General features: G+C 37.2%; 2 protein-coding genes across 2 annotated transcripts in view; one reads left to right on the top strand and one right to left on the bottom strand.

Annotated features, from left to right (window-relative positions):
• The window catches only part of LOC127865191 (matrilysin-like), a 9,562-nt gene extending 9,088 nt beyond the window's left edge, over positions 1 to 474 (top strand). The window contains exon 11 of the mRNA XM_052405168.1: positions 220 to 474. Coding sequence (XP_052261128.1) covers positions 220 to 313 — 94 coding nt within the window. The 3' untranslated portion in view covers positions 314 to 474. The remainder of the gene's footprint in view (positions 1 to 219) is intronic.
• A 530-nt stretch (positions 475 to 1,004) lies between these two features.
• The window catches only part of LOC127865181 (matrix metalloproteinase-2-like), a 77,059-nt gene continuing 52,606 nt past the window's right edge, over positions 1,005 to 25,457 (bottom strand). Inside the window, exons 3-10 of the mRNA XM_052405152.1 lie at positions 15,889 to 16,070; positions 15,525 to 15,620; positions 9,638 to 9,796; positions 8,362 to 8,585; positions 8,060 to 8,192; positions 7,164 to 7,309; positions 6,792 to 6,918; positions 1,005 to 4,761 (exon numbers count right to left, since the gene is read on the bottom strand). Coding sequence (XP_052261112.1) covers positions 4,481 to 4,761; positions 6,792 to 6,918; positions 7,164 to 7,309; positions 8,060 to 8,192; positions 8,362 to 8,585; positions 9,638 to 9,796; positions 15,525 to 15,620; positions 15,889 to 16,070 — 1,348 coding nt within the window. The 3' untranslated portion in view covers positions 1,005 to 4,480. The remainder of the gene's footprint in view (positions 4,762 to 6,791; positions 6,919 to 7,163; positions 7,310 to 8,059; positions 8,193 to 8,361; positions 8,586 to 9,637; positions 9,797 to 15,524; positions 15,621 to 15,888; positions 16,071 to 25,457) is intronic.

A 25,457-nucleotide genomic window follows, 5' to 3' on the forward strand; every position in this document is an offset into this window, starting at 1 on the left:
CTTCTTCTCCATCATAATTTCGATGAAATTAAAAAAGAAACGGCTATTCCGAACGCCAGGTCCGCAGTCATTTTTGACAGATACGATCAAACTCTTTCAAGCCAAATTACAAATTATAAAATGTTTTAGCAATTTAATTACATTCTGTTACATCATTTTTAATATCGTACTTCCTTGATTGTTTAAATACACAAATAATATATCATTGTTGTTTTCTAGCTACTTCCGTTACAACGATCAGCAACGCAAAGTCGACTACCGGAAGGAGAAAGCTGGTCCCTGGCTCGGCTGCTACGTCGTGGAACCCAAATAAGTCCCCGTTATGTTTGTCTGAATGGGAAAGATAACACCATTTTAAAATTCTTAAACAAGGATTATTTTATCTAATAAATGTTGACAGTGTTTTGTATGCCTTTCCATATTGAAATATGTTCGAATGCATGTTTTATATGTGAAATGAATGTATGATAAGATTGTGTTCTCATTGTTAGTATATGAGTTTTATAATGTACACTTAAACAAAGTGTTTACCGGTAATTCGTCGCATTCGTTTTTACTTCATATTCGAAAAATGCGGTTAGAGTAAGTACCGAATGCGTCAATAACATGCAAAGAGGGGGTTTACGTTTTAATACATAAGATTAACAGAGAACAATGACTCTTAAATATTGAAGGAATATATGCGATACTTGTATTCTGCACTAGCTATCCGTTTTCAATCACTATATTAACTTCTGCAAGATTCCTTAACTACTAATAGAGTTATGATCCAATATAGAGAAATAACAAAGAATACCAACACTGATGGAGTTATGCCTTTAGTACTCGAAATTTATCTCAATAACATCTATTAATATTTAAAGCTTTATTAGAATGAATTCAAACTTATATGTATGGTTTGCATAAAACATTACACAATGCAAATATTCCGCAACTATATCAGAAATAGTGACGGTTTTGGACAAACACGGTTTTAGAATAAATCTATATTGGCAACAAACGTAGGATTTTTTATTTATTTTTATTCTGTACGGATTTGAACATACTTATGTAAAATATGAGTACGAAAATAAAGGAGAATATACATGGCAAATAAATCATAATGAGCATATTCGTGAACATATAATCTCATTAATCTCATATCAAACTAACCACTATGATCTCACATGCCTTGTAACAGACTATTTTCGTGTACTTAATTGAAACCACCGCACCAGTTATTTTCTAGTGGCATTCATTGGTAACCATTTTCACCATGACTTTCAAAGAATCATTTTAAGACTATTTTCTTCTTTTCCCCACTATTTAAATTTGCACATTTATATGTTTTATGACTGAGGTAACTTAAAGCTTCATAGATGCTAAAACATGTTTGGTACATTTTTTTTTGAAAGTTTCATGAAGCTACTAAGCGTAAGAGCCAAACAGGGAAGGCAATTTAAACTTTTTATTTGTGTTGTCTAAGAACGCGGATGATCAAAAAATAGATGAAGAAGTATGTAAGCATCCCTACATGTATTCAAATCACCATTCTTCGTCAAATTAATACCACATGATGTGAAAAAGGTACATTGCCATGCCTATACATCACATGAACTTATCAAATGATGGGTTTTTTACTGTTATAATCGTTGTAATATTATTTAGCAAGTTGCCCGTTACAAATATCATAGTTACCCAAAATGTTTATATTACATGCTCGAAACACGTGACATATGTCATTATGAATATATTCTGTGACAACAATGCAGGGGAGATCAATCTGGGCAGTCTGAGCTTAACATATTTGAAATAATGGTCAATACATGCATACAAATATATCAATAGTGCTGTTTCTACATAGATACATTTATGAGTAATTTCATTGTTTTATATACTAACATACTTGTAGTTTAAAAGACACAGATTCATTCTTTAATGTCATTATTTAAATCGAGTATTATGCAGACATCTTGTTTTCAAAATCAGTATTACAAATCTTTCGATCTGGTTGTATAAGGGATTTTAAATACAAAAACTACAATAACAAAACAGTAAAAATGCCAAAACTGATAGACAACAAAACTGAAACAAATAAATATACATGTACAAAGACAAATGGGTTGGATTTTTCCTTAACACTATTTCGGACCATTCAATACGTGGTGACAATAATAAACAAGAATGTCTACACGTGCATCTACTTTACGCGAAATACATCAATCACTTTATTAATTTATTAACTTAACTTAAAAACACAAATATTTGTTATTGTTATCAAGTAACGCAAGTTATCTTTCTTGTGCAACTTATTATTTTTGCTTATTTAGTGTTTTGGATTTTAATATATCCATTCGACACCATATAAAACATGGTATAAATTGAGATTTATCTTAAACCAGCACACAGACGAGGCTATCCCAAAAAGGCCAAACATAACCAACAACTAACAACTATTTAATTTAAAAATGTTATCAGCATAACGATTAGCCGAAAGCGTTCACCAAATACGGTTAACTATCTAAAGCACAGTTTTTAAATGAAAAAAAAAACAGGCCGAACAATATATGCGCATTAACACTCTATTTACATACTTAATCTTAATATACACAAAAAGGAAGTATCAAATGTAACAGAATAAATAAGAAGGGTGTGCATAGAAAAAAAATATGCTCATTAAAAACAACAATGAAATATAGATCTCACATATTTGGATTTCAGAAAAGTATCTATAAGTATTGCACATGTTTGGTTATGTCAAATACTGGATAAAAATTCCACTTTCTATTATTACACATCAAATTTACAGTAAATGAAGCATGAAAAAGCAGCTCTAAGCGCATTTGTATGATTTTTTATGTAATCGCTACTTCCAATGGATTATAGTTCTGTTGTTGAAGTTAGCCATGTTCGATTTCTTATACTATGATAAAATACAAGTATGCGTCCTGTTTTTAATGAAGCACCAACTTAAATTATATTGTTATTGTCAAAGAATTCTCAACCAAGATAGTTTAAGGAAAAACTATAGGCGTAAGAGATTTTAACCTCTATATTTTTCAATGAGTATTGAAATCCAGTGCCGGCTCATTAAGCATTTAACTCAATAAATGAAAGGACAAGCTGAAATGACCCATCCATTTAATGACACGTACAATATTAATTCTACAATTGTGTGTGTTTCCGAAAATGTAAGCTATTCATAATGTAGCGACCATTTTAGACCTATTAAACACGTTCAACACCTGGTGTCCACTAATAGATACTAACCACCGGAGGGGGCATCATCATCAAATGGTGCATGCAATTACTTTCCGGATACCTAGAGATGTAATAACCAGTCTGTGCTTTCTATCATGAGATTAAGAATTAAATTGTTTCCATGTCAACCGGTGTATCTGGGCTATAGTTCCCTTTTTGCACTATAAATTCCCATATTACGGCTTATTAACTTCTCGTGTATGGTGTTGCAAATGCACAGAACAGATCAGATGTACTTTTTGAGTATAGGATGATATTTCTCATCAGCTCGTTAGTTCATTACTGCAACAAGATGATATATATGGCTTAGGTGATAGACTATGTACGTAAATGTCAAATGAATGTATCTGTAACTCCGTTACTTTCGTTTTATGAACAATCAATCACTTACTGGTAACCAAGTAATGTAATTTTTCCACATACATGTACATTTTACCTTGGATAAAACAATCTATCCACTAATATTTCTTTAAATGATACCATAACAAAGTTGTTCACGTTACAGGAAATAATAAATAGAAGAACACTTTCAGATATTGTTATTACACAAGTACTCACATTCACACGTGTTACGATGTCGGTATACATGTATTACGTTTCATTAACCACCAGCATGCATAGTAATTTCATATCAGAGTTTGCAACTATCCTAATATTGTAAAACTTCATCGCATAACACACGCTTCGTATTATTAACGAGTGATACCATCGTTCACTGCACACATACGTACACAAACTCAAAAAAGGTTCATAAACAACACTCAGTCTCTGAGACAGTGCTTGAAGCATAACTTGTAACGTGAGATATATGTCACAATAGCATTTAATAAGAAAAAAATGGCTGCTCGGAGTTGTCAATAATCGCGATCTTACATGTCTTTGTTTAGCTCCTGATTATATGGGAGAGTCGTTTATTCCCCTGGATACTTCTGTGTCGTGTTTCTAAGTATATGTACGCCGATAACAGATAATATATTTTTATGAAAATATTTAGTGTGCTTGAGCAACAATTTACAAAGAACAGTTACAAACCGAAGCAATATCTAGATTTTACCTTTTAACTTCTGATATTTAGAACTAGAACTCAAATCGGTTAGCCTGGGATGTATGCGTTGACATCGAAGTCGAACAATCATAACAGTCGGCATAACACAGCAGAACAGAAGGCAACATTTGAAAAAGGCAGTTGAAATGGTAATATTTAAAATAATTACAATTAGGTGTGCCTTAATAACAACATCTATAATAAAACTGACAGTAGAAGTACTGCGATATTGACTAAAGTCAGATACGAGTTAACAAAGGCCGACGACGACGACAAGTGATGATTATCTTGAATGGCGTTGGTTGGTTCATCGTCCATAGGACCCTCTTCCGCCGGCACTATGGCGAGGTCTCCCTTCATCTCACCGTTTCTGCATCCGAGCAACTCGCCTATAGAGCGGCCTTCCTTGTGTCGAGTGCGCATCTTCGTATCGTAGAACTCCCAGTATTGGTCCCCTTTCAGGAAGTACGTGTTCCCTAAGAAACAAAGTATGCTGATCAGTATGAGAATTTATAAACCTTTATGTAATTATTTAACAAGAGGGCCTGAAAGGCCCAAAGTCGCTCATCTGAGATAACAAGATATTATTGGGACAAATCTTCTGAACAAGTTTCATGAAGATTGGAAAATAAATGTGGCCTCTAGAGTGTTAACAAGGTTTTACTAAAGCCATATAAGGAAAAATGCCCCGCTCCCTGACAGCCATGTTTTTCAACCAACCGGCATCATTTTTGAACTCGTCCAAGATATTATCGGGATGACCAAGTTTCATGAAGATCGGACAGTAAATGTAGCCTCAAGAGTGTTAACAAGATTTTACTATAGCCATATAAGGAAAATGCCCCACCCCTTGGCAGCCATGTTTTTCAAGCAAACATAACCATTTTCGAACTAATCCAAGATATCATTCAGACCAATCTTCTTACCAAATTTCATGAAGATTTGACAATAATTGTGGCCTCTAGAGTGTTAACAAGGTTTAACTAAAGCCATATATAGCTGTATAAGGAAAAATGCCCCGTCCCTGGTGGCCATGTTTTTAAAGCAACCAAAACCATTTTTGAACTCATCCAAGATATCATTAGGACAAATATTCTGACCACGTTTCATGATGATCGAAAAATAAATATGACCTCTAGAGTGTTAACGAGGTTTTACTATAGCCATATATAGCCATAAAAGGAAAAATGCCCCGCCCCCGTGGCGGCCATGTTTTTCAACCAACCGGCATCATTTTCGAACGTCCAAGATATTATTAGGATGAATCTTCTGACCGAGTTTCATGAAGATCGGACGATAAATGTGGCCTCTATAGTGTTAACAAGATTTTACTATAGCCATATATAGCCATAAAAGGAAAAATGCCCCGCCCCTTGGCACCCATGTTTTTCAAGCAAAGTAACCATTTTCGAACTCATCCAAGATATCATTGAGACCAAACTTTTGACCAAATTTCATTAAGATTGGACAATAAATGTGGCCTTTAGAGTGTTAACAAGGCAAATGTTGACGCCGCACGACGCCCGACGGACAAAAGGATATCACAAAAGCTAAAAAGTGAAAAGCAATTATCCTCTTTTTTTATCGGTGTTACCAACTGTCGCTAAATGTTCGTCTAAGTTGCATAAGCACCGACGGATTTAGGTCGGAATGTAACGTACTCATGCAATGGATACTTTAAGTTATGCTACGTACAGGACAATCAAAAGTAAGGAAGGACGTTGCGATTGCCATATTTTTCCTCTCCTGTATTGTTGTTTAAGAGTTACTTCCCTTAAACAACAAAACGGAGGACTGGACACCCGAGACAGATGAATATGAACATGTCATTTCATACTAGTAATATGATTTTCAGCAACAATCAGTGTTTCAGTTGCATGTAAATGTACATGACGCTGAATTTTAGTTTAGATTCGCCCGAGGAGAATTCTTTCCTTGTTTTACTGCGGGTTAAAGTCCTCATAAGCGGAAATCCGCCTTTCAGCGTTTTGCCGTTTGGTTAAGATGTTACTAGATTCAAGTATTGTGGTAGGATCTGCCGCTTTACTATCAAGTGTTTGTTAAATGTTAAAAATATCTCAGATCATCAGATAGACCTTCATACGTCCTTGCGCGGCCCAAACAGATTGTAAAAGGGCGGTTAGAATAATACGTAAAGTAAAACAAAACATACTCCAGAGTTAGATCTTGGCCATAAAACAGTCAAAATAGGCTTCTAAGTGGTGCAAGTAACGTAGCGATACATGAAATAACTGTGTTGCTTATTTACAATTAAACCTGAATTGCGCTGGTAGCTGGTTTTATTAACATCAGTCTGACATTATGATACTGACCATCAAGAATCGGCCGCTACACGTGAACTTTGATTTACTTTCTGTATAATGGTAACCTATCCGTAAGATGATTAAGACGTCTGCAGGATTGATAATAACGTCCGTAGTGATATGGCCAGTTGCGAGAGTTCGGTATGGTCCCCTACACCTTCCCCGCCTATGCACACTCTTACCGTCCCAGTTTTGGAAGGCACTGTCGAGCGGCACGGGCACATTGCGCCAGATGCTCATGTCACGTGGGTAGTCGTACTCGATATAGTCTTGATTGGCGTTCAGCTTCCAGTACATGTCTCCGCTCACCTGATAAAAACAACAACGGGACACGTGATCGGAAGTACAACATCACGTGACAGGAGAACAACAAATGCTACGTGCATGAGTTACACATATTATTAATTATTTATTTATATTTAATTATTTAGAAAGACATATTTTATGGAAAGCTCCGACAACTGAAAACGAAAAGCAATGACCTCACTATATCATAGCACACTCATCAGGTCAGCTACTACAAACATTACATTGGAACAGGGAAGCCTGCCTACCAGGTAGGTCCTCTTGTTATAGGACCAGATGAAGGCGGCGTCTATCTTCTTCACGTTGCTCCCTATCCCCAGTTCCGTGAGGCGGCGGCCCTCCACAGGGAAGTTGGAAACCATGTGGTTGCTGTTGTACATCCAGAAGCGGTCACCTGCGGAGACAACCACGCAACTTATGGCAAAATGTTGGATTGCCTGCTGTATGTTTTGGTATGAGACCAGAAAAGATTGATTTTGCTTTGTAGCGGATAGGGTTGCTCTTCACCAGACTGCACATTTGCAGACTTGTCTGGAGAAACGCTGGTCGAATAACGTATAACATTGTTGATTTTAAATTTACATTTTCTGGTTGAACGGAGATACTGATTAGATTGTTGCGAATGTACTAACTGTGACTCCTGAAAAAATGCAAGAACGCACAGCCTTATTAAGAGCAACGCTGGTCGCATATGGCACATAACCCGTTTTTGCACGTTGGTGCTCATTTCGCCCCATTAAAAAGGTACCAGTTGCCTTCTAATTGCAATGTCACAAGGTAACTTTTTGTGATTTGTTAATTTTAACTTGTTTTGTTTACTAGTTGTCTTGTGAAAGTGTTGAGGTCACGAGGTTAGAACACGTGCTAAGTGCTTGATAGTAAACAACTTAGTTTAACTCCAACAGAGTATGGGTCGAACACACGAATAAATTAGATGGGAAGTATATCAACTTCGACCGTAGTTTCATGACAGTAAACACGCATTGACAATCGTGTCCTTATGCACAAATATTTATTTAACACACAAAACAATAATCGGCAAATCTAAATGAATTTCCTAGAAATTCTCTGCTGATGACTTCTTGTAAGTCATTTAACATTCACGCTCAACAGTTGATTCATTAAAGTACCTCGAAGTGATTACCTTTAAAGAAAACAATTTTGCCGTCCGCTCGTTCGTACAGGGCGTCGACGCCATCCTCAGGCAGTTTGAACCAGAATTTGCTGATCTCTGTTGGCGTTAAACCGATGCCGCTGGGTCCACGTCTCCAGAATTTCTACAGAGATAGAAACAATGTCAATGTACAGTTGCTGGTACTTTTAGAGAGTAGTTTGTAAAGCGATTTCAAAGAAGTACCGGTATGTGCTTATTTAATATTTGCGTTTCCTATCACTGATCTGTTTATAATTATATAAACTTACGAAATTAACGACATCTTAACATACCGAGCCTTTAAATATGAAGATCTCCTTCCTAATCACTGTAATGGCGTCTATATTTCCTGCACAAGGACTATCGTTCTCTACTGGTGGTCTCGGCGTTACAGGTGGAACGTCAGGTCGGCCTCCACCACCGCCACCGCCACTACCGCCCCCGCCACCATTATTGCCGCCGTCGGGACGTATTGGGCGTGGTATGGGTGTGGGTGGAAGAGTCCCGGATTTCGAGCCTAGAATATTTTTAATTACATAATAAAAACGTCAAACACCCTCTTTATTCCAACGTCTCTTAATTTTTACACTAATGGTGTACACAATCAGGGGAACGACATATTGTACTAGAAGTGCCACCGTCATGCCTGAAATACCCCGGATGCCGCTTTGTTAGAGGACATAGCTAGTTCGTATCGAAGCATTTTAATTACAAACGAGCAATAACTTTGACAGTATGGGAGCAAAACTATCGACTTTTGTGCAATCCACTTCTTTCATGCAAGTATATCTAACAATAATAATTCTAGTTAAGGTATCTTGTAGTTTTTGTACATATGCCCATGAAGAAATTGAAATCGTAAAATAAACAAATGGACAATAAGTCTAAAAATATGAAAGGAAAAACTGTGCCATGCACATCATCTCAATAATATCTTCAAACATAAGGGTGTCACTTTGATATCCTTTATATTTATCAGTATATGCCCTGGAAAAAAACTTCAATATAATTAACTGGGGGCAATAACTCTAAAGTATGCAAACAGGAATTATTTGCATATAAGAATAAACGAAGGACTATAACTTGAAAAGTAAAGTTATGCATGCTTAGTAACGCACTATCCTTCACTGAAATCTATCTTCCATGAAGTTTTAAGATTAAACGTAGTATAGTTTTTGAGAAATACCCGGTAAGAAAATCTGTACAAAGGACAATATCGAAGCAAGAGTAATGGCTTTTGTGCGATGCACTTAAACCGAATGAGATCTATCCAAAGATGAAGTTAATACCTCTTACAGTTTAATATATTCCGCGGGGAAAATATTTATATACACATTAACACAGGACTACGACGGACGTTCGAATTGAAAGAGGCACTTCCTTAATCCAGTATCCCACCTCACAACTAAATAGTGCGATGATAAAATATGATGAAGAATCCCATAGAACTTTTTTTAAAGTCACCAACGAATTTATGGCAATTTTTAAATTTCTGCTTCGGACGTTCTAAAACATTATGGAACACGACACAGTAAACATGGTGAAAGTCACTGAAAGAGTATGGCTCACCGTAAAGCGTCTGTATGCCTTGCACGTCGTCGAAGGGCAACTTGAAGTTATCCGTGTATCCCTGGTACCAGGGGTACATGAGCGCCTCCGTGTTGCTGCTGTGCGCCAGCCCCAGTGCGTGTCCAAACTCGTGCGCCGCCACCATAAACAGGTCCACACCTGCGCATATAGGGATATATATATATATATATATATATATATATATATATATATATATATATATATATATGATCCTGGCGTGTTTATGTACTGGCGTGTTTATGTACTAGCGTGTTAATGTACTTGAGTGTTTAAGTACTGGCGAGCTTATGTAATGGCATGTTTATGCACTGGCGAGTTTATCTACTTTAGGATTTGCTCTTGTCTTTTAAGTAAGGATAACGGGTTTTCACTGGTGAGCATTTAAGAATCGAACCAAACATAAATACTTTTCTTCAAACATCAGCATTACTGTCGTACTATACACATATGTATTTTCATATTGTTTAGTACATCCCCGGCAAATATAGCATTACAAAGTCAGAATAAAAAATGTATCGCCACGTTAACGGACATCAGTCTCAACGGACATGAACCATTTTCGAACTCATTCGTGATATCAAAAGAACAAATGTTCTGTGTTTGTTAAAGTGTGTGCGGGTGTTTTTTGTGCGTGTGCGTGCGCGTGCGTGCGCAGGTGTGTGTGTGTTTATTAGTTTCATTGGTTCAATGTTTTCTTAGAAATACATTCACTTAATTTATGTTTGTCAATGTCTTATTTTACCACACAAATTAGTCCTTAAGGTACGTGTAAATATGGTCATATTCTTCCCTAATAGCACTGTGATCGACCATGGCCCTCTCTGAACGTGAAATGTGGTTTTAACGAGGAAATAATTAAGCCGGGTGATATCTTAATGAGACCCGACATTCTCGTGCCAAATCAGCACGCGCGCGGAGTTGGAGATTATCTCGTGCGCTAATCATCCAATCAGATCCGCGGCGCACTGGTGGCCTTGCAAGAATTAACGTGGCATTTTGGGGTGGATTATCTATACCAGACGAGTAACGCCCCAACGGAGCAAGTCGTGGCGTAGCTTATATGAAGTATTTTGGTATGAAATTTAACCAATATTATTCGGCTTAATACACAGTTCGATCGTCATAATTATGTTTGATAAAATTCTTCATGAATATACGATATACGCACATAAAGTCATCGAAGTCGACATAATTATCATCATCATCATTAAGAACATATTCATCAGCGCGAACACACATGTAATCATCATCACAATTATCACAATAATCACCATCACCACCGCATCGCCACCACCAATCATCAAAAACAATTTACTTCATTTCAACTCTTACGCCATTGTACGGTCTTGCAGAATCATAAAATGTACACCATCTGTTCATTTCATGGCTAATTGATAACACACATAATGCCACTGGGTTAAACAACACTAAACGTTGGCAGCGAAATTTCACTTTGAAGCAGAGTGACCTTACCCCAAAGTTTGTTTCTGTTCTGATACCCAATCTGTAACGGCGTGTTTCCAGAGGAAGGAATACTGCCGATTTGTCGCATACTATCGTTTAAAAGTTAAAGATCACCTTAATTTTGATTATAATATTTCTTTTAGCACTGCTATATTTTAAACCGTTTTAAAAATAAATATCAAACCACGCGAATGTAGTATTATTATATTGCACTTCTGTTAAATCGTTTTCAAACTTAAGTCAAACATGTGGATTTTTAGCGTGAACATATTTTTTTAAGATTTAAAAGGGTGACCCTTTTTAACGCACTTGACCCATATTCGAACGTTGCCTAGATGTTTTCAAAATAAACAAGTTTACCCAGTTGCATGCAGATTGCAATGTAACTGTGGCCCATGGAGTGGTACCAAGGCTTTTCTCATATTCGACCTGATGACCTAGTGTTGTTTTACGCACCAGATTGTTACAAACTCGACCAGATTATATGATAAAATTCTGATGAATTTTTTACAAGATTTAGTTGTATATGTGGCTTCTAGAGTGGCAGCAAGGTTTCTTTAAGAGAGTACATTGTGGCCTAATTCTGGACGCACGTGAAGCATACTCGAAGAGAGGCTAAGATATTTTTAAGAACAACATTCTGACCAAATTCCATAAAGATGGGATGAACTAGATATGTGTCGAAGCACATGTTTGGACACTTACAAATCCACAATATATTCTACAGTAGCAAAAGACAAAGGGTCATAATTCAGTAAAAACGGACCGAAGTCACTAAGGTCATTTGAAAGTTTAAACGATATTCAATCTTAGTTAATTATGACTTTCAACAGACACTTTTGGGACTATAATATCATTTACGACAAAAGAAGGAAACTAGTGACCTGAAAATCAATAGGGGTCATCTGCGGGTCAAAATCAATAGGGGTCATCTGCGGGTCACGATCAATGTACCTATGAAGTGTCATGATCCTACGCAAAAGCGTTCTTGAGTTATCATCCGAAAATCATTTTACTATTTCGGGTCACCGTGACCTTGACCTTTGACCTTGTGACCTCAAAATCAATAGGGGTAATCTGCAAGTCATGATCAATCTACCTATGAAGTTTCATGATCCTAGGCGTATGCGTTCTTTAGTTATCCGAAAACCATTTTACTATTTAGGGTCACCGTGACCTTGACCTTTGACCTAGTGACCTCAAAATCAATAAGGGTCATCTGCGAGTCATGATCAATCTACCCATGAAGTTTCATGATCCTAGGCGTATGCGTTCTTGAGTTATCATCCGGAAACCATTTTACTATTTCGGGTCACCGTGACCTTGACCTTTGACCTAGTGACCTCAAAATCAATAGGGGTCATCTGCAAGTCATGATCAATCTACCCATGAAGTTTCATGATCCTAGGCGTATGCGTTCTTGAGTTATCATTCAAAAACCATTTTACTATTTCTGGTCACTGTGACCTTGACCTTTGACCTAGTGACCTCAAAATCAATAGGGGTCATCTGTGAGTCATAATCAATGTACCTATGAAGTTTCATGATCCTAGGCCCAAGCGTTCTTGAGTTATCATCTGACAACCACCTGGTGGACAGACCGACCGACAGACCGACCGACAGACAGACCGACAGACCGACATGAGCAAAGCAATATACCCCTCTTCTTCGAAGGGGGGCATAAAAAGCCATAATTCTGCCAAAACTAGTCTCAGCAAAAATTCCCTTAACAAGTTAACTTCAAACAAAAATATTTTTGTATAGTGAAAGTTCGAGCGAGATCCAATCATAATTTAAAGAAAAGTTGCAAACACTTAATTTTAGATCCACATATTCTATTGACGATCATCTACATATTAAGGTTATTTAACGGTAAACGTTTCAGCGCGATCAAAACATTCGTTAACAAGATATGTGTTTGTCAGAAACACTATGTCCCCTTTTGCGCCGCTTTGAAGCTATATATTTGACCTTTGACCTTGAAGGATAACCTTGACCTTGACCTTTCACCACTCAAAATGTGCAGCTCCATGAGATACATATGCATGCCAAATATCAAGTTGCTATCTTCAATATTGCAAAAGTTATTGCAAATGTTAAAGTTGGCGCAAACCAACAGACCAACCAACCAACAGACAGGGCAAAAACAATATGTCCCCCACTATAGTGGTGGGGGACATAAAAATAGTTCAAGACATGGGCCTTAGGACGTGCGATGTACGGGCGTATTAAAGGGCGGAATGCAAAACTCCATCGGTGCATCGGTGCATAAACATGTGTCATGACGGCTGACGACACTCATCGCCGGACGCCGGACATAGGGTGATATATATTGCGGTCCGGATATAAAAGATAACTGCCACTGTGTGAACATGTACAAATGTACAGAAAAAATAAAAATCCAGTTTGAACTTCCCTGTTTTACAACGAGCAACTTTACATCCCTGGTTGAGACTACTTTAAGGAAGTGAAAAGAATTAAACAGCTTCCATAGATGGTAAGAATCTAGATATTAAAACACGTTATCACGCAAATGCGAAAAAAAAACTCACATATAAACATTAATCAGCCGCGTCATGCGAAAATGGGTCTTATTTTAATCCGTATGCGATCAGCGTAGCTCAAGAGCGGCATGCGCATCTGTAAAGTCACGCAAGGTTTTGTGGTTTCAGTAGGGAAGCTTCTGACTAGACTGTGCGATTGCGCAGGCTGGGCATAAGCTACGCTGGCCATATATACACAGCATGACGCGGCTCAAATAATTTCAAGTGAAAATTTCATCATATTTGTTAGTGTTATGAATGAAAATATAGTAGTTGATGAACAAACTGAAATCACAAAGTTACCACTGGTCTTAAGTCACGCTTTAAATCGCATAAGTCTCGTTCTTCACAGACTGGTCTAAAATCGCAAAATGGATATTTATTACAGTTGTCCTTAAAGCGACTAATGGTCTTACATTACAATCTGTCCTTGGATTACAGAATGGTATTTTACCATAGTCCGGCCTAAAATCATAGAGTAGTCTTTTACCACAGTCCGGAAATAAATCATAGAGAAGTCATATATCACAGTCCGTCATTAAATCATACAGCAGTCTTATATCACAGTCCGGCATTAATCATACATTAGTCTTATACCACAGTCCGAATTAAATCATAGAGTTGTCTTATACCAAAGTCCGGCATTAAATCATACAGTAGTTTTATTCCACAGTGCGGCATTCACATCTTAAAGTAGTCTTATACCATGCACAGTCCGTCATTTACTCATACTTTAGTCTTATACCACAGTCCGGGATTAAATCATACTTTAGTCTTATACCACAGTCCGGGATTAAATCATACTTTAGTGTTAAACCACATTCCGGGATTAAATAAAAAAGTAGTCTTATACCACAGTGCGGCATTAAATCATACTTAAGGGTTAAACTACAGTCAGGTATTAAAGCATATAGTAGTTTTATACCACAGTCCGGTATTAAATCATATAGTAGTCTTATACCACAGTCCGGCATTAAATAATACTTGTGTATTATACCACAGTCCGGGATTAAATCATACAGTAGTCTTATACCACAGTCCAGCATTAAATTATACTTTAGTCTTATACCACAGTCCGGCATTAAATCAAACTTTAGTCTTATACCACAGTCCGGCATGAAATCATACAGTAGTCTTATACCACAGTCCGGCATTAAATCATACAGAAGTTTTATACCACAGTTCGGTATTAAATCATATAGTAGTCATATACTACAGTGCGGCATTCAAATCATACAGTAGTCTTATATCACAGTCCGGCATTAAATCATATAGTAGTATTATACCACAGTCCGGCATTAAATCAAACCGTATTCTTATACCACAGTCCGGCATTAAATCAAACCGTATTCTTATATCAAAGTGCGGCATTAAATCATATAGTAGTTTTATACCACAGTCCGGTATTAAATCATATAGTAGTCATATACTACAGTGCGGCATTCAAATCATACAGTAGTCTTATATCACAGTCCGGCATTAAATCATACTGTAGTATTATACCAAAGGCCGCCATTAAATCATAAAGTAGTCTTATACCACAGTCCGGCATTAAATCAAACCGTATTCTTATACCACAGTCCGGCATTAAATCAAACCGTATTCTTATACTACAGTCCGGCATTAAATCAAACCGTATTCTTATATCAAAGTGCGGCATTAAAACTTACAGTAGTCTTATACCACAGTCCGTCATTAAATCATACAATATCACCGCCTGGCTTTAAATAAATCACATATTTGTTTATATCAAAGGCTATCCTAAAACAACAGAATGGTCTCAGTTAACAGACATAGACCGGTCTAAATCACAGACTGACCCGAAACCACAGATAATTAATAAAGTCACAGAAGCGTACCTTCGGAAGAGTTAAATGTCCACGTTTCGGCCTCGTCAAAGTGGGTGTCTCCTCCCTTATCCTCCCCGGGGAAGAACGCATGTGCCAACACGGAACCTGTGGTGTGGTAAATAAAGTGTTTTATTGCAAAATATTAAACGAAAAGTCGCTATCATGAACGTGTGTTCCAATCAAATAGAACAGTAATGAATACCAATTCAATAATTTATTTAAATCTTTTTAATAAAAACTAATTTATTTATAAGCAGTTTATAACGCACACAATATTATTGATATGTATTATCTTATCGTTTATACCATCAAACAAATTATACGACAGACATAAACGACATAAACGATGATCTGAACATAAATCCCAGGTTACCTTTTCCGTCAAAGGCGTAGCCGTCGTCATGGTTACCCTCGGCGAAGAGGATGAGGATGTCGGCGCTGGAATGGACGACCTCGGTGAAGGTCAGGGGCGTCACGATGCTCCACACCCGGAAGGCGTCTCGCAATATCTGCCGCACCTTTTCCGCGCTCAGGTCCGGCGTCGTGTTCAATATTCTAGCGGGGAAAAACGAATATCGTCTATAATTATGTATTTTTTAATTGAAAATGTAGTGAGCAATATAATCTGCTTATCATAGTTTATAGTCGATTAACCTACGGTCTTGAGTAAAGATGCGTAGGAACTAAATGACGTGTTCAATTTCTTTGAATTCTTTGTAAGTAACTATTTTGAAATTATATGTCTATAAGTATTGCAGAATAACAAACACTCACTGACAAAAGGTCAGTAAAAAGGGTAAGTTTTCGAATGCGTGGGGATCGAATTTAATAGCCATAAACCTAAACGAAATAGCTGTTTTTGTTTGAAAAGAAACACTGTTTTCTAACATGATGGCACACAGGTATTGCAATTGTAAAGCGAACTATATGTTAATCAAGTAGTTTAACAAGAGGGCCTGAAAGGCACAAAGTCGCTCACATGAGATTCAAAGGAACTGATCTGTTCTGTGCAGCCCAAGATGTCATTAGAACAAATGTTCTTACCAACTTTCATGAGTAGCAGCCACGTTTTTCAACAGACCAGAACCATTTTCATACTACGCCAAAAAAAATATTCTGAAAAAGTTTCATGAAGCCATATAAGGAAAAATGCCCCGCCCCCTGGTAGCCATGTTTTTCAACCAACTGGAACCGTTTTCGAACTTGTCCAAGATATCATTGGGACAAATCTTCTGACCAGGTTTCATGATGATCGGACAACAAATATGTCTTCTAAAGTGTTAACAATGTTTTACCATTGCTATATAAGGAAAAATGCCACGCCCCTTGGCAGTCATGTTTTTCCACCAACCGGAACCATTTTCAAACTCATCCAAGATATCATTAGGATGGAGCTTCTGACCAATTTTCATGACGATCGGACAATAAATGTGACCTCTAGAGTGTTAACAAGATATTACCATAGCTATATATAGCCATGTAAGGAAAATTTGCCCCGCCCCTTGGCAGCCATGTTTTTCAAGCAAACGTAACCATTTTCGAACTCATCCAAGATATCATTGAGACCAATCTTCTGACCAAATTTCATGAAGATTGGACAATAAATGTGACATGTAGAGTGTTAACAAGATGTTACTATAGCCATATACGGAAAAATGCCCCGTCCCCTGGTGGTTATGTTTGTTTAGCATTCGGAACCATTTTCGAACTATTCCAAGATATCATTGGGACAAATATTCAGACCATGAAGATCGGAAAATATATGTGGCCTCTAGAGTGTAAACAAGGTTTTACAATAGCCATATAAGGAAAAATGCCCCGCCCCCTAGCGGCCATGTTTTTCAACCAACTGGCATCACTTTCGAACTCGTCCAAGATATTATTGGGATGAATCTTCTGACCAAGTGTCATGAAGATCGGACAATAAATGTGGCCTCTAGAGTGTTAACAAGATTTAACTATAGCCATATAAGGAAAAATGCCCCGCCCCTTGGCAGCCATGTTTTTCAAGCTAACGTAACCATTTTCTAACTCATCCAATATATTATTGTGACTAATCTTCTGACCAAATTTCATGAAGATTGGACAATAAATGTGGCCTCTAGAGTGTTAACACGGCAAATGTTGACGCCGCACAACGCACGACGGACGACGGACAAAAGGCGATCACAAAAGCTCAACATGAGCACATTGTGCTCAGGTGAGCTAAAAATGGCCATTAAGTAATCTGTGTATTGCTGAGAGTATCATGGTAGAGTAAGGTGATTGCCGACTTGACAATGGACAAGGCTGTACACGAGTCTGGGGTTCGTACTCACAATGCTGTAAAAGTGTCTTGGGACTGAACTCTCAATGTCACATGCATCATGATATTGGGGTTCGAACAAACAAGTTATACATGGGTATGTTGCTCGTAAGGTTATGCATACGTCTTGGGCTCGTATTCACAAGGTTGTACATAAGTATGGGGCTATAACTAGCAAGGTTGTATATAAGTATGGGGCTATAACTAGCAAGGTTGTATATAAGTATGGGACTATAACTAGCAAGGTTGTGCATCAGTAAGGGGCTATAACAAGCAAGGTTGTGCATCAGTTAGGGGCTTTAACAAGCAAGGTTGTGCATCAGTAAGGGGCTTTAACAAGCAAGGCTGTGCATCAGTAAGGGGCTATAACAAGCAAGGTTGTGCATCAGTAAGGGGCTTTAACAAGCAAGGTTGTGCATAATTCTAGGACTATTACTCGGAGAATTACAACCTCACAGCAGTATACAGTTTTACTGCTAGTCAAAACATTATTTTTGCAATAAAACTTTCTATTTGTTCACGAAAGTCTTTTGCAAGGCAAACGGTGATATAAGATAGAAAACAGCCGAACGAAATTATATAGATAGCTTGAATCCCGCTTCTTGTGAATTTAATAAAAATGCAATTCTTTTTTGCGGCTTGGTTAATATATATCTGAATAGATAAACATGTGTACTGACATCTTATACTAATATATATCTGAATAGATATACATGTGTACTGACATTTTATACCTCTTATAATATACATCTGAATAGATATACATGTGTACTGACATCTTATACCTCTTATAATATATATCTGAATAGATATATATGTGTACTGACATCTTATACCTCTTATAATATATATATCTGAATAGATATACATGTGTACTGACATCTTATACCTCTTATAATATATATCTGAATATATATATACATGTGTACTGACATCTTATACCTCTTATAATCATCTAATAGAAATCAAACGCTTTTCTTAAAGATTATAATTGTTAGCACAAAAGTGCACAAATTGCTTCTAAGAAATGCTCAATGCATGCTCGAACTACAAAAAGAAAAAGTTAATGTTACAATTAACTTTCTCTTTTGTGCAGACAAGTGCAAATATTGCTTCTAAGAATGCCCAAGGCATTCGAACTACACATAGAAACGCAAATCTTTTAATTTGCTATAAAACTTTCAACCTATAATAATTATGTTTGAATTATTATATTGTCAGTGCATAACGTATAATATAATGCAATATGTATAAACACTTAAGTAAAAGATGTGCATGTGACATAATAACGCAAAATGAAGCGAAGTTTTACGTATGAAATTATTTCCAAATTTATTTTAGTGATTCATTGTGCTGTATACAGCGATGTTTAAGCCAATCGCCATATTAAAAACACCCTCCTTATTATAAATGCATATTAAATATACAGACGCATTTTTAAACGTCTGAATCGTTAAGATTGTAAACAATGCTCAATTTCTGTGTTGCGTGGGGCAAATAATTAAAATACGTTTCAGTGACCTACCAGTATGCAATAGACAGTAGTCACATTTTCTATTAAAAAAACTCTGAATTAAATCATTCTGTATTTATAATAATCGATTTATTTAATTTATTTTAATGAAAACAAAATATGTTTACTGGCCAGACTAGATCAAATTCAAATGATATACACAGCAAACGCTGGGCTTTAAGGTTATGGTATAACGAGTGAAGGTGATAACTAAATACGTTAAATAAAAACAGAACAATGATGTCAAAGTGTTTTGGTAAAGTGAACATGGCAGTGGGGAATGCAGTGGAGTACTTTTATTTTCTTTTGATTCTGTTTGTGATTAGAATCCTTGCGTCAACAGAGCACATTTATCGTCTGCTATTTAAACCACACATAATTATATATCATCGTTCGAATCTCGTGCTACCGAAATTGAATCGACACTCAAACATTTCCGGTTTCAGACTGCTTACAATCGACGTATAATTAATTGATACAAGGAAATTTAACATGTCTAACACGATAGTACTGAAGATGCCTTTTATAACCATAATGTTTAAATGAAGAAGGAAAATAATGCTACCACTTTGTCCAACTCACTAACGACACTCGAAGATTGGTTAGTGTTGAAGCATATAAGACAAGCATGAGCTAAAATTCAAAGACGTATACCAAGCATGCATTTGGGTCTCTCCAATAACGTGAAATATAGTTTGAACACAATCATCGTTTACAATCAAACTTGCTTGAACTAAAACCAGCCACATTCATACTCGTCAACACTAACCGCAACATCAGCAGCAGCAAAAACAAGTGCAACATAAACGTTTTAACGGAGAGAGACGTAAGTACAAGAAGAAAAAAACGAACAAAGCCATAAATGAAAACAAATGCTGCCTTTGACTCCAACTTCAGACGCCGACATCACCACCACCACCACCATTTTGACCACAACAAGCAAAACCACCACCAACATATGACTGGTCTTCTGATTCATATTCAACTCAGACAGACGTGTTCATGGCGGCACAACAAGCGGCACGGTGACGTAGAGTGAGCAAGTCCTCATTCAAGCAGGTTGTGATGATTTCTATTACATCGCAACCCAGCTGAACAAGGGCTCGCCGCACCCTGGTGCCTTATCCCGAAGGTCCGTCCGTCAGAACGTTCGTTCGTCCCTTTTTCCGCCTGCTGTACGGCTCCACGGGGGAGCTCTGTTTCTGCTTTTAGTGCATTTTCATTGAAGACTTCTCGGCCAACAAAATACACATCTGGCTATCCGACTGAGAAAAGATCCGCGCTTGCTTCTAATGATCTCAAATCACCCTGTGTGTTGTGACGAAGGATAAGTGTTACTTTGGTTTCTTCTACTCGTCATGTTCGCCAAACACATCAAAAATTTACTTGAATATCAAACCCAAAATAATATATTTTCTCAAATATCGCGTTGAATTAGAATACAAAGAAAAAAATCCTTGTTAAAATACGACTCCTTCTAATAGCCTAGACAAGCTTAAAATGAAGTAACGATATGGTGTGACTCGATAATAAAACTTAATATTTCCTTCTCTGAATCATAAGAATCGAACAATAAGGAAACTTAAAGAACGCGGACGTAAACCAATATCAAATGCGAGGCATTAACACAAGCACAGTTTACAACCATTGAAACTTCAAACGGTTTAAAAAAATAATGTTAACCAAACTTCGTTGTTTTCTTATTTTTATGCTCGACAATTCCTTCCTTTCGCGAGTACAGAATTTAGAATGTCATTGAAGAAGTTGTATCCATGAAATAAAACTATTTTACTTATTCGATTATTCCGTCACAATACCATAATATTTGAAGAACCTTAACTCAAAATGAACACATACAAATCAATAAAGTGCGACAACAAAATCATTAAACCATGAACCATATACAACTAATTCAATTCACACAACCGTGAAAACAAGTTGTACCGGATAAAACCCAAAGCAAATCAACACGTCTTATGCAAAATCAACACCGTGAAAACTGAAACCTTATCCACAGCCCCTAAAACACAAGCGAAACGTGTGTTCCGAGAGAAACCCTAACCGCGTCAACCGGCAAGTCATGTGGAGGCTTAGCAGTGGTGCCGGTGTCCAAATCCCCAAGGCAAAGTGGTGCACGAAATGTTAAGAACGGGGCTTTAATAGCCAGCCTTTGCTAAGTGGGAACGTAATGATTGGCTCATTAAAAGTCTTAGTCATGTACATTGTTCTAAGTGGCTATAAATGAGGCCCAGACGCATACAGTAAGTCACCAGCTACAAGACAACTTTTATGTGACAACGAAATTTTAAAGACAATGATTTAATTTGACACATTTAAATTGTGAATATTACGAATTGTCACAATCCAATAATAATAATAATAACAATAATACTAATAATAATCATCATCATCATCATCATCATCATCATCAACATCATCACCACCACCACCACCATCATCATCATCATCATCATCATCATCATCATCATCATCATCATCATCATCACCACCACCACCACTATCATCATCATCATCATCATCATCATCATCATCATCATCATCATCATCATCATCATCATCACCACCACCACCACTATCATCATCATCATCATCATCATCATCATCATCATCATCATCATCATCATCATCATCATCATCACAGCCACTATCATCATCATCATCATCATCATCATCATCATCATCATCATCATCATCATCATCATCAACAAAATGGCAATGAGAATTATCATTTGAATCCCTTCAATACTTTTCTAGATTGATATTGATGAATATCACGTCGAACGGACCGGCGAACGGACGATAACCAAATGTGATGAAATTGTATTGAGGGCCTGAGTGGACAGAAATTAATACATTGAGTTTATGACTTTGAGCCAAAACTTCGACCAATCTAATTACCGGTAGATTGTTTAATATACATGTATTACCACGAATCTTCTTATGCTAAGGATGAATCCAAGTCAGGTTTTTAAAAGCAAACTTATTTTAATCTCTTAACAAAGATTTCTTGATATATTGAAAGTTGGTGACACACACACAACACAAACAAGGGCTGTTTGTAAAACATGCATGCCCCCCATATGGGCTGTCAGTTGTAGTGGAATCCATTGTGTGAATACGTTTCTTGTCACTGTGACCTTGACCTTTGACCTAGTGAACTGAAAATCAATAGGGGTCATCTGCCAGTCATTATCAATGTATCTATTAAGTTTCATGATCCTAGGCGTAAGCATTCTTGAGTTATCATCCGGAAACTATTTTTCTGTTTCGAGTCACTGTGACCTTGACCTTTGACCTAGTGACCTGAAAATCAATACGGGTCATCTGCCAGTCATGATAAATGTTCCCATGAAGTTTCATGATCCTAGGCGTAAGCATTCTTGAGTTATCAGCCGGAAACCATTTTACTGTTTCGAGTCACTGTGACCTTGACCTTTGACCTAGTGACCTGAAAATCAATAGGGGTCATCTGCCAGTCATGATCAATGTTCATATGAAGTTTCATGATCCTAGGTGCAAGCATTCTTGAGCTATCATCCGGAAACCATTTTACTGTATCGAGTTACTGTGGCCTTGACCTTTGACCTAGTGACCTCAAAATCAATAGAGGTCATCTGCCAGTCATGATCAATGTACCTATGAAGTTTCATGATCCTAGGTTTAAGAATTCTTGAGTTATCATCCGGAAACCATTTTACTATTTCGAGTCACTGTGACCTTGACCTTTGACCTAGTGACCTGAAAACCAATAGGGGTCATCTGCCAGTCATGATCAATGTACCTATGAAGTTTCATGGTCCTAGGCCTAAGCGTTCTTGAGTTATCATCCGGAAACCATCTGATATACCGACGGACCGACATGAGCAATACAATATACCCCCTTTTCTTCGAAGGGGGGCATAAATATGACAAACAAACTTAAACACGTGAAAATGGGATCCTTTTCACACGAGAAAAAAATGTTGTTTTTTTTAATAAGGTGCTATAAATTACGCCAGTGTTGCACTAAAACTAGCGTAAGATATGAGGTGATATTGACGGTCTTCAGGAATGACGCGCATCAGACTTGCGAGCGCAGCCGCCATTTGCTGCTAACATAATTGCAAGTATTTATTCATTTATCATATTTAGCTGATAGACAGGATGCACGTGATTTGATTCCCCCAAAACGGGCCGCATATTTTTTTCATTTTAAACAATACCAGTGTGCGAAACCGGCCACGTACACAGCCACGACACATCCCATCGTGGATTCGTAGCTTCTTCCGGACCAAGATGTTATCACGTGACCATACTAGAATCTCTCGAAGGTCCCCGGATACCGAACGGGAACTACATCGACGCGATTCGCGATCAAAGCGCGATAAAATGCCGACAAGGAATTTTTTTCAGTCTGCTTTAACTAAGATAATGGAGCCACTCATTTCGCATCTTCATGTGACATCAATGGTCACATCCGCTTTTAACAATAGGGTACAGAGAACAATATAGACACTAGAGGGCCGAAGAGCCACTGAAGATCCTTTTCGAATGAAATCCTGGTTTGTTCGAAAACAAGCATATGCAAACAACTCTAGTGGCGAAGAAAGTGGGACGGTATTGTGAAGTGTCGCACATCTGCTTGACGATTGCATGGTTTATGCGTCACGTTTTAGGAAACCCGGGCTAATTGAATGTGCTCCAATTTTCGTCCCAGATTGCAAGATGCACTTCACACAGGCTAGTAAAGGACTACAATTTTACGCTTAATGGAAATTTTCGTTTAAGTCCTTCACACCTGTGATCAAGTGTGGGCGGACAGTGGCGCCTGTGCAGACTATTCCGGCTATTGAACGATACTCAGTTTCATATCCAGTAGGGATAAACATATACAGCTATTGAACGATACTCAGTTTCATATCCAGTAGGGATAAACATATACAGCTATTGAACGATACTCAGTTTCATATCCAGTAGGGATACACATATACATTTTCATAGAAAAAAACACCCATTTGGGCGAAATATTAGAATAAAAGAGTGTTTTTTTTTTAATGAAAATATTGAACGATACTTAACGGACATGCACTCAGCCCGATTCTCCGAGAGCGCGGCTCGATTCTGTAACAAGCTTGCTTCATTAAAACTGGTTATATCTACTCATTATTATAATTCATACGAAAACAGTTCGTGAATATGATATATTTGATATGTTTTAACTCACATACTAAGCATGTTTATAAGCATGGCAACGCGGAAATTAATGGCAATAAATGATTCGAAGAAACACAATGACCTTGTGTGAACATTAGTTGAAGGGTTTATGCCATATAGAACTTGTGGGTTGCGCCTGAGAATCTCAGTTATCGTAGATCAACGTCGTAGAAAATACATGTTGAACTCAACATGTGATTGATGCATAGATAAAAAAGCATTATACAGTTTTACTTTACTTAACTTGAAAGTTATCCTAAATGGTCAACAAGCATGGAACATGCATATAGCAATTTGGATAATTTTATCCTGAATAATATATATTTAACATTTATTCATATCAGTACGTATTTTTAGACGCAAACAGAAACTACATCATGGGTACATTAACACATTAACGGTATGCTTGTTCTCATCCACATAAAACTCTGTACCTCAGCACATGTATCATGCAAGATGCGGAATTCTCTCCATAAACACTCATTTGAGACTCATAAAAACATGTAGTCTGGGCTGCGAATCACATTGGAGCAGTTACTCTGACAGCATGCAAGTGGGGCTCTCATATTGCCAACACACTGCCTGGAGTCAGAGCAACATGCACCGAGGTTGTGTACATCATAACTCAATAAAGGGATACGTTATTGGCATAGTTTTAAACGCGTTTAGCTTTGCAGATTTTTGAAAGAAATATGAATTAACAACGTCACGTTTGGAAAATGTTACCATTTAAACACTTATGTAATTTGGATAAACATCTACATATTATTAGAACTGCTGAAACGTCTGGTCTAGTCGACTTCAGTTTGCCATGTATCCTATTCATAATCTGTGATTTATTGTAAATGTCAATACTTTCTACCTGTCAACTTTCATTATTTTTTTTTACTAACGCTACTTTGAGTTTTAG

Source organism: Dreissena polymorpha, chromosome 1 (assembly GCF_020536995.1).
Source record: "Dreissena polymorpha isolate Duluth1 chromosome 1, UMN_Dpol_1.0, whole genome shotgun sequence".
NCBI classification, from domain to species: domain Eukaryota; kingdom Metazoa; phylum Mollusca; class Bivalvia; order Myida; family Dreissenidae; genus Dreissena; species Dreissena polymorpha.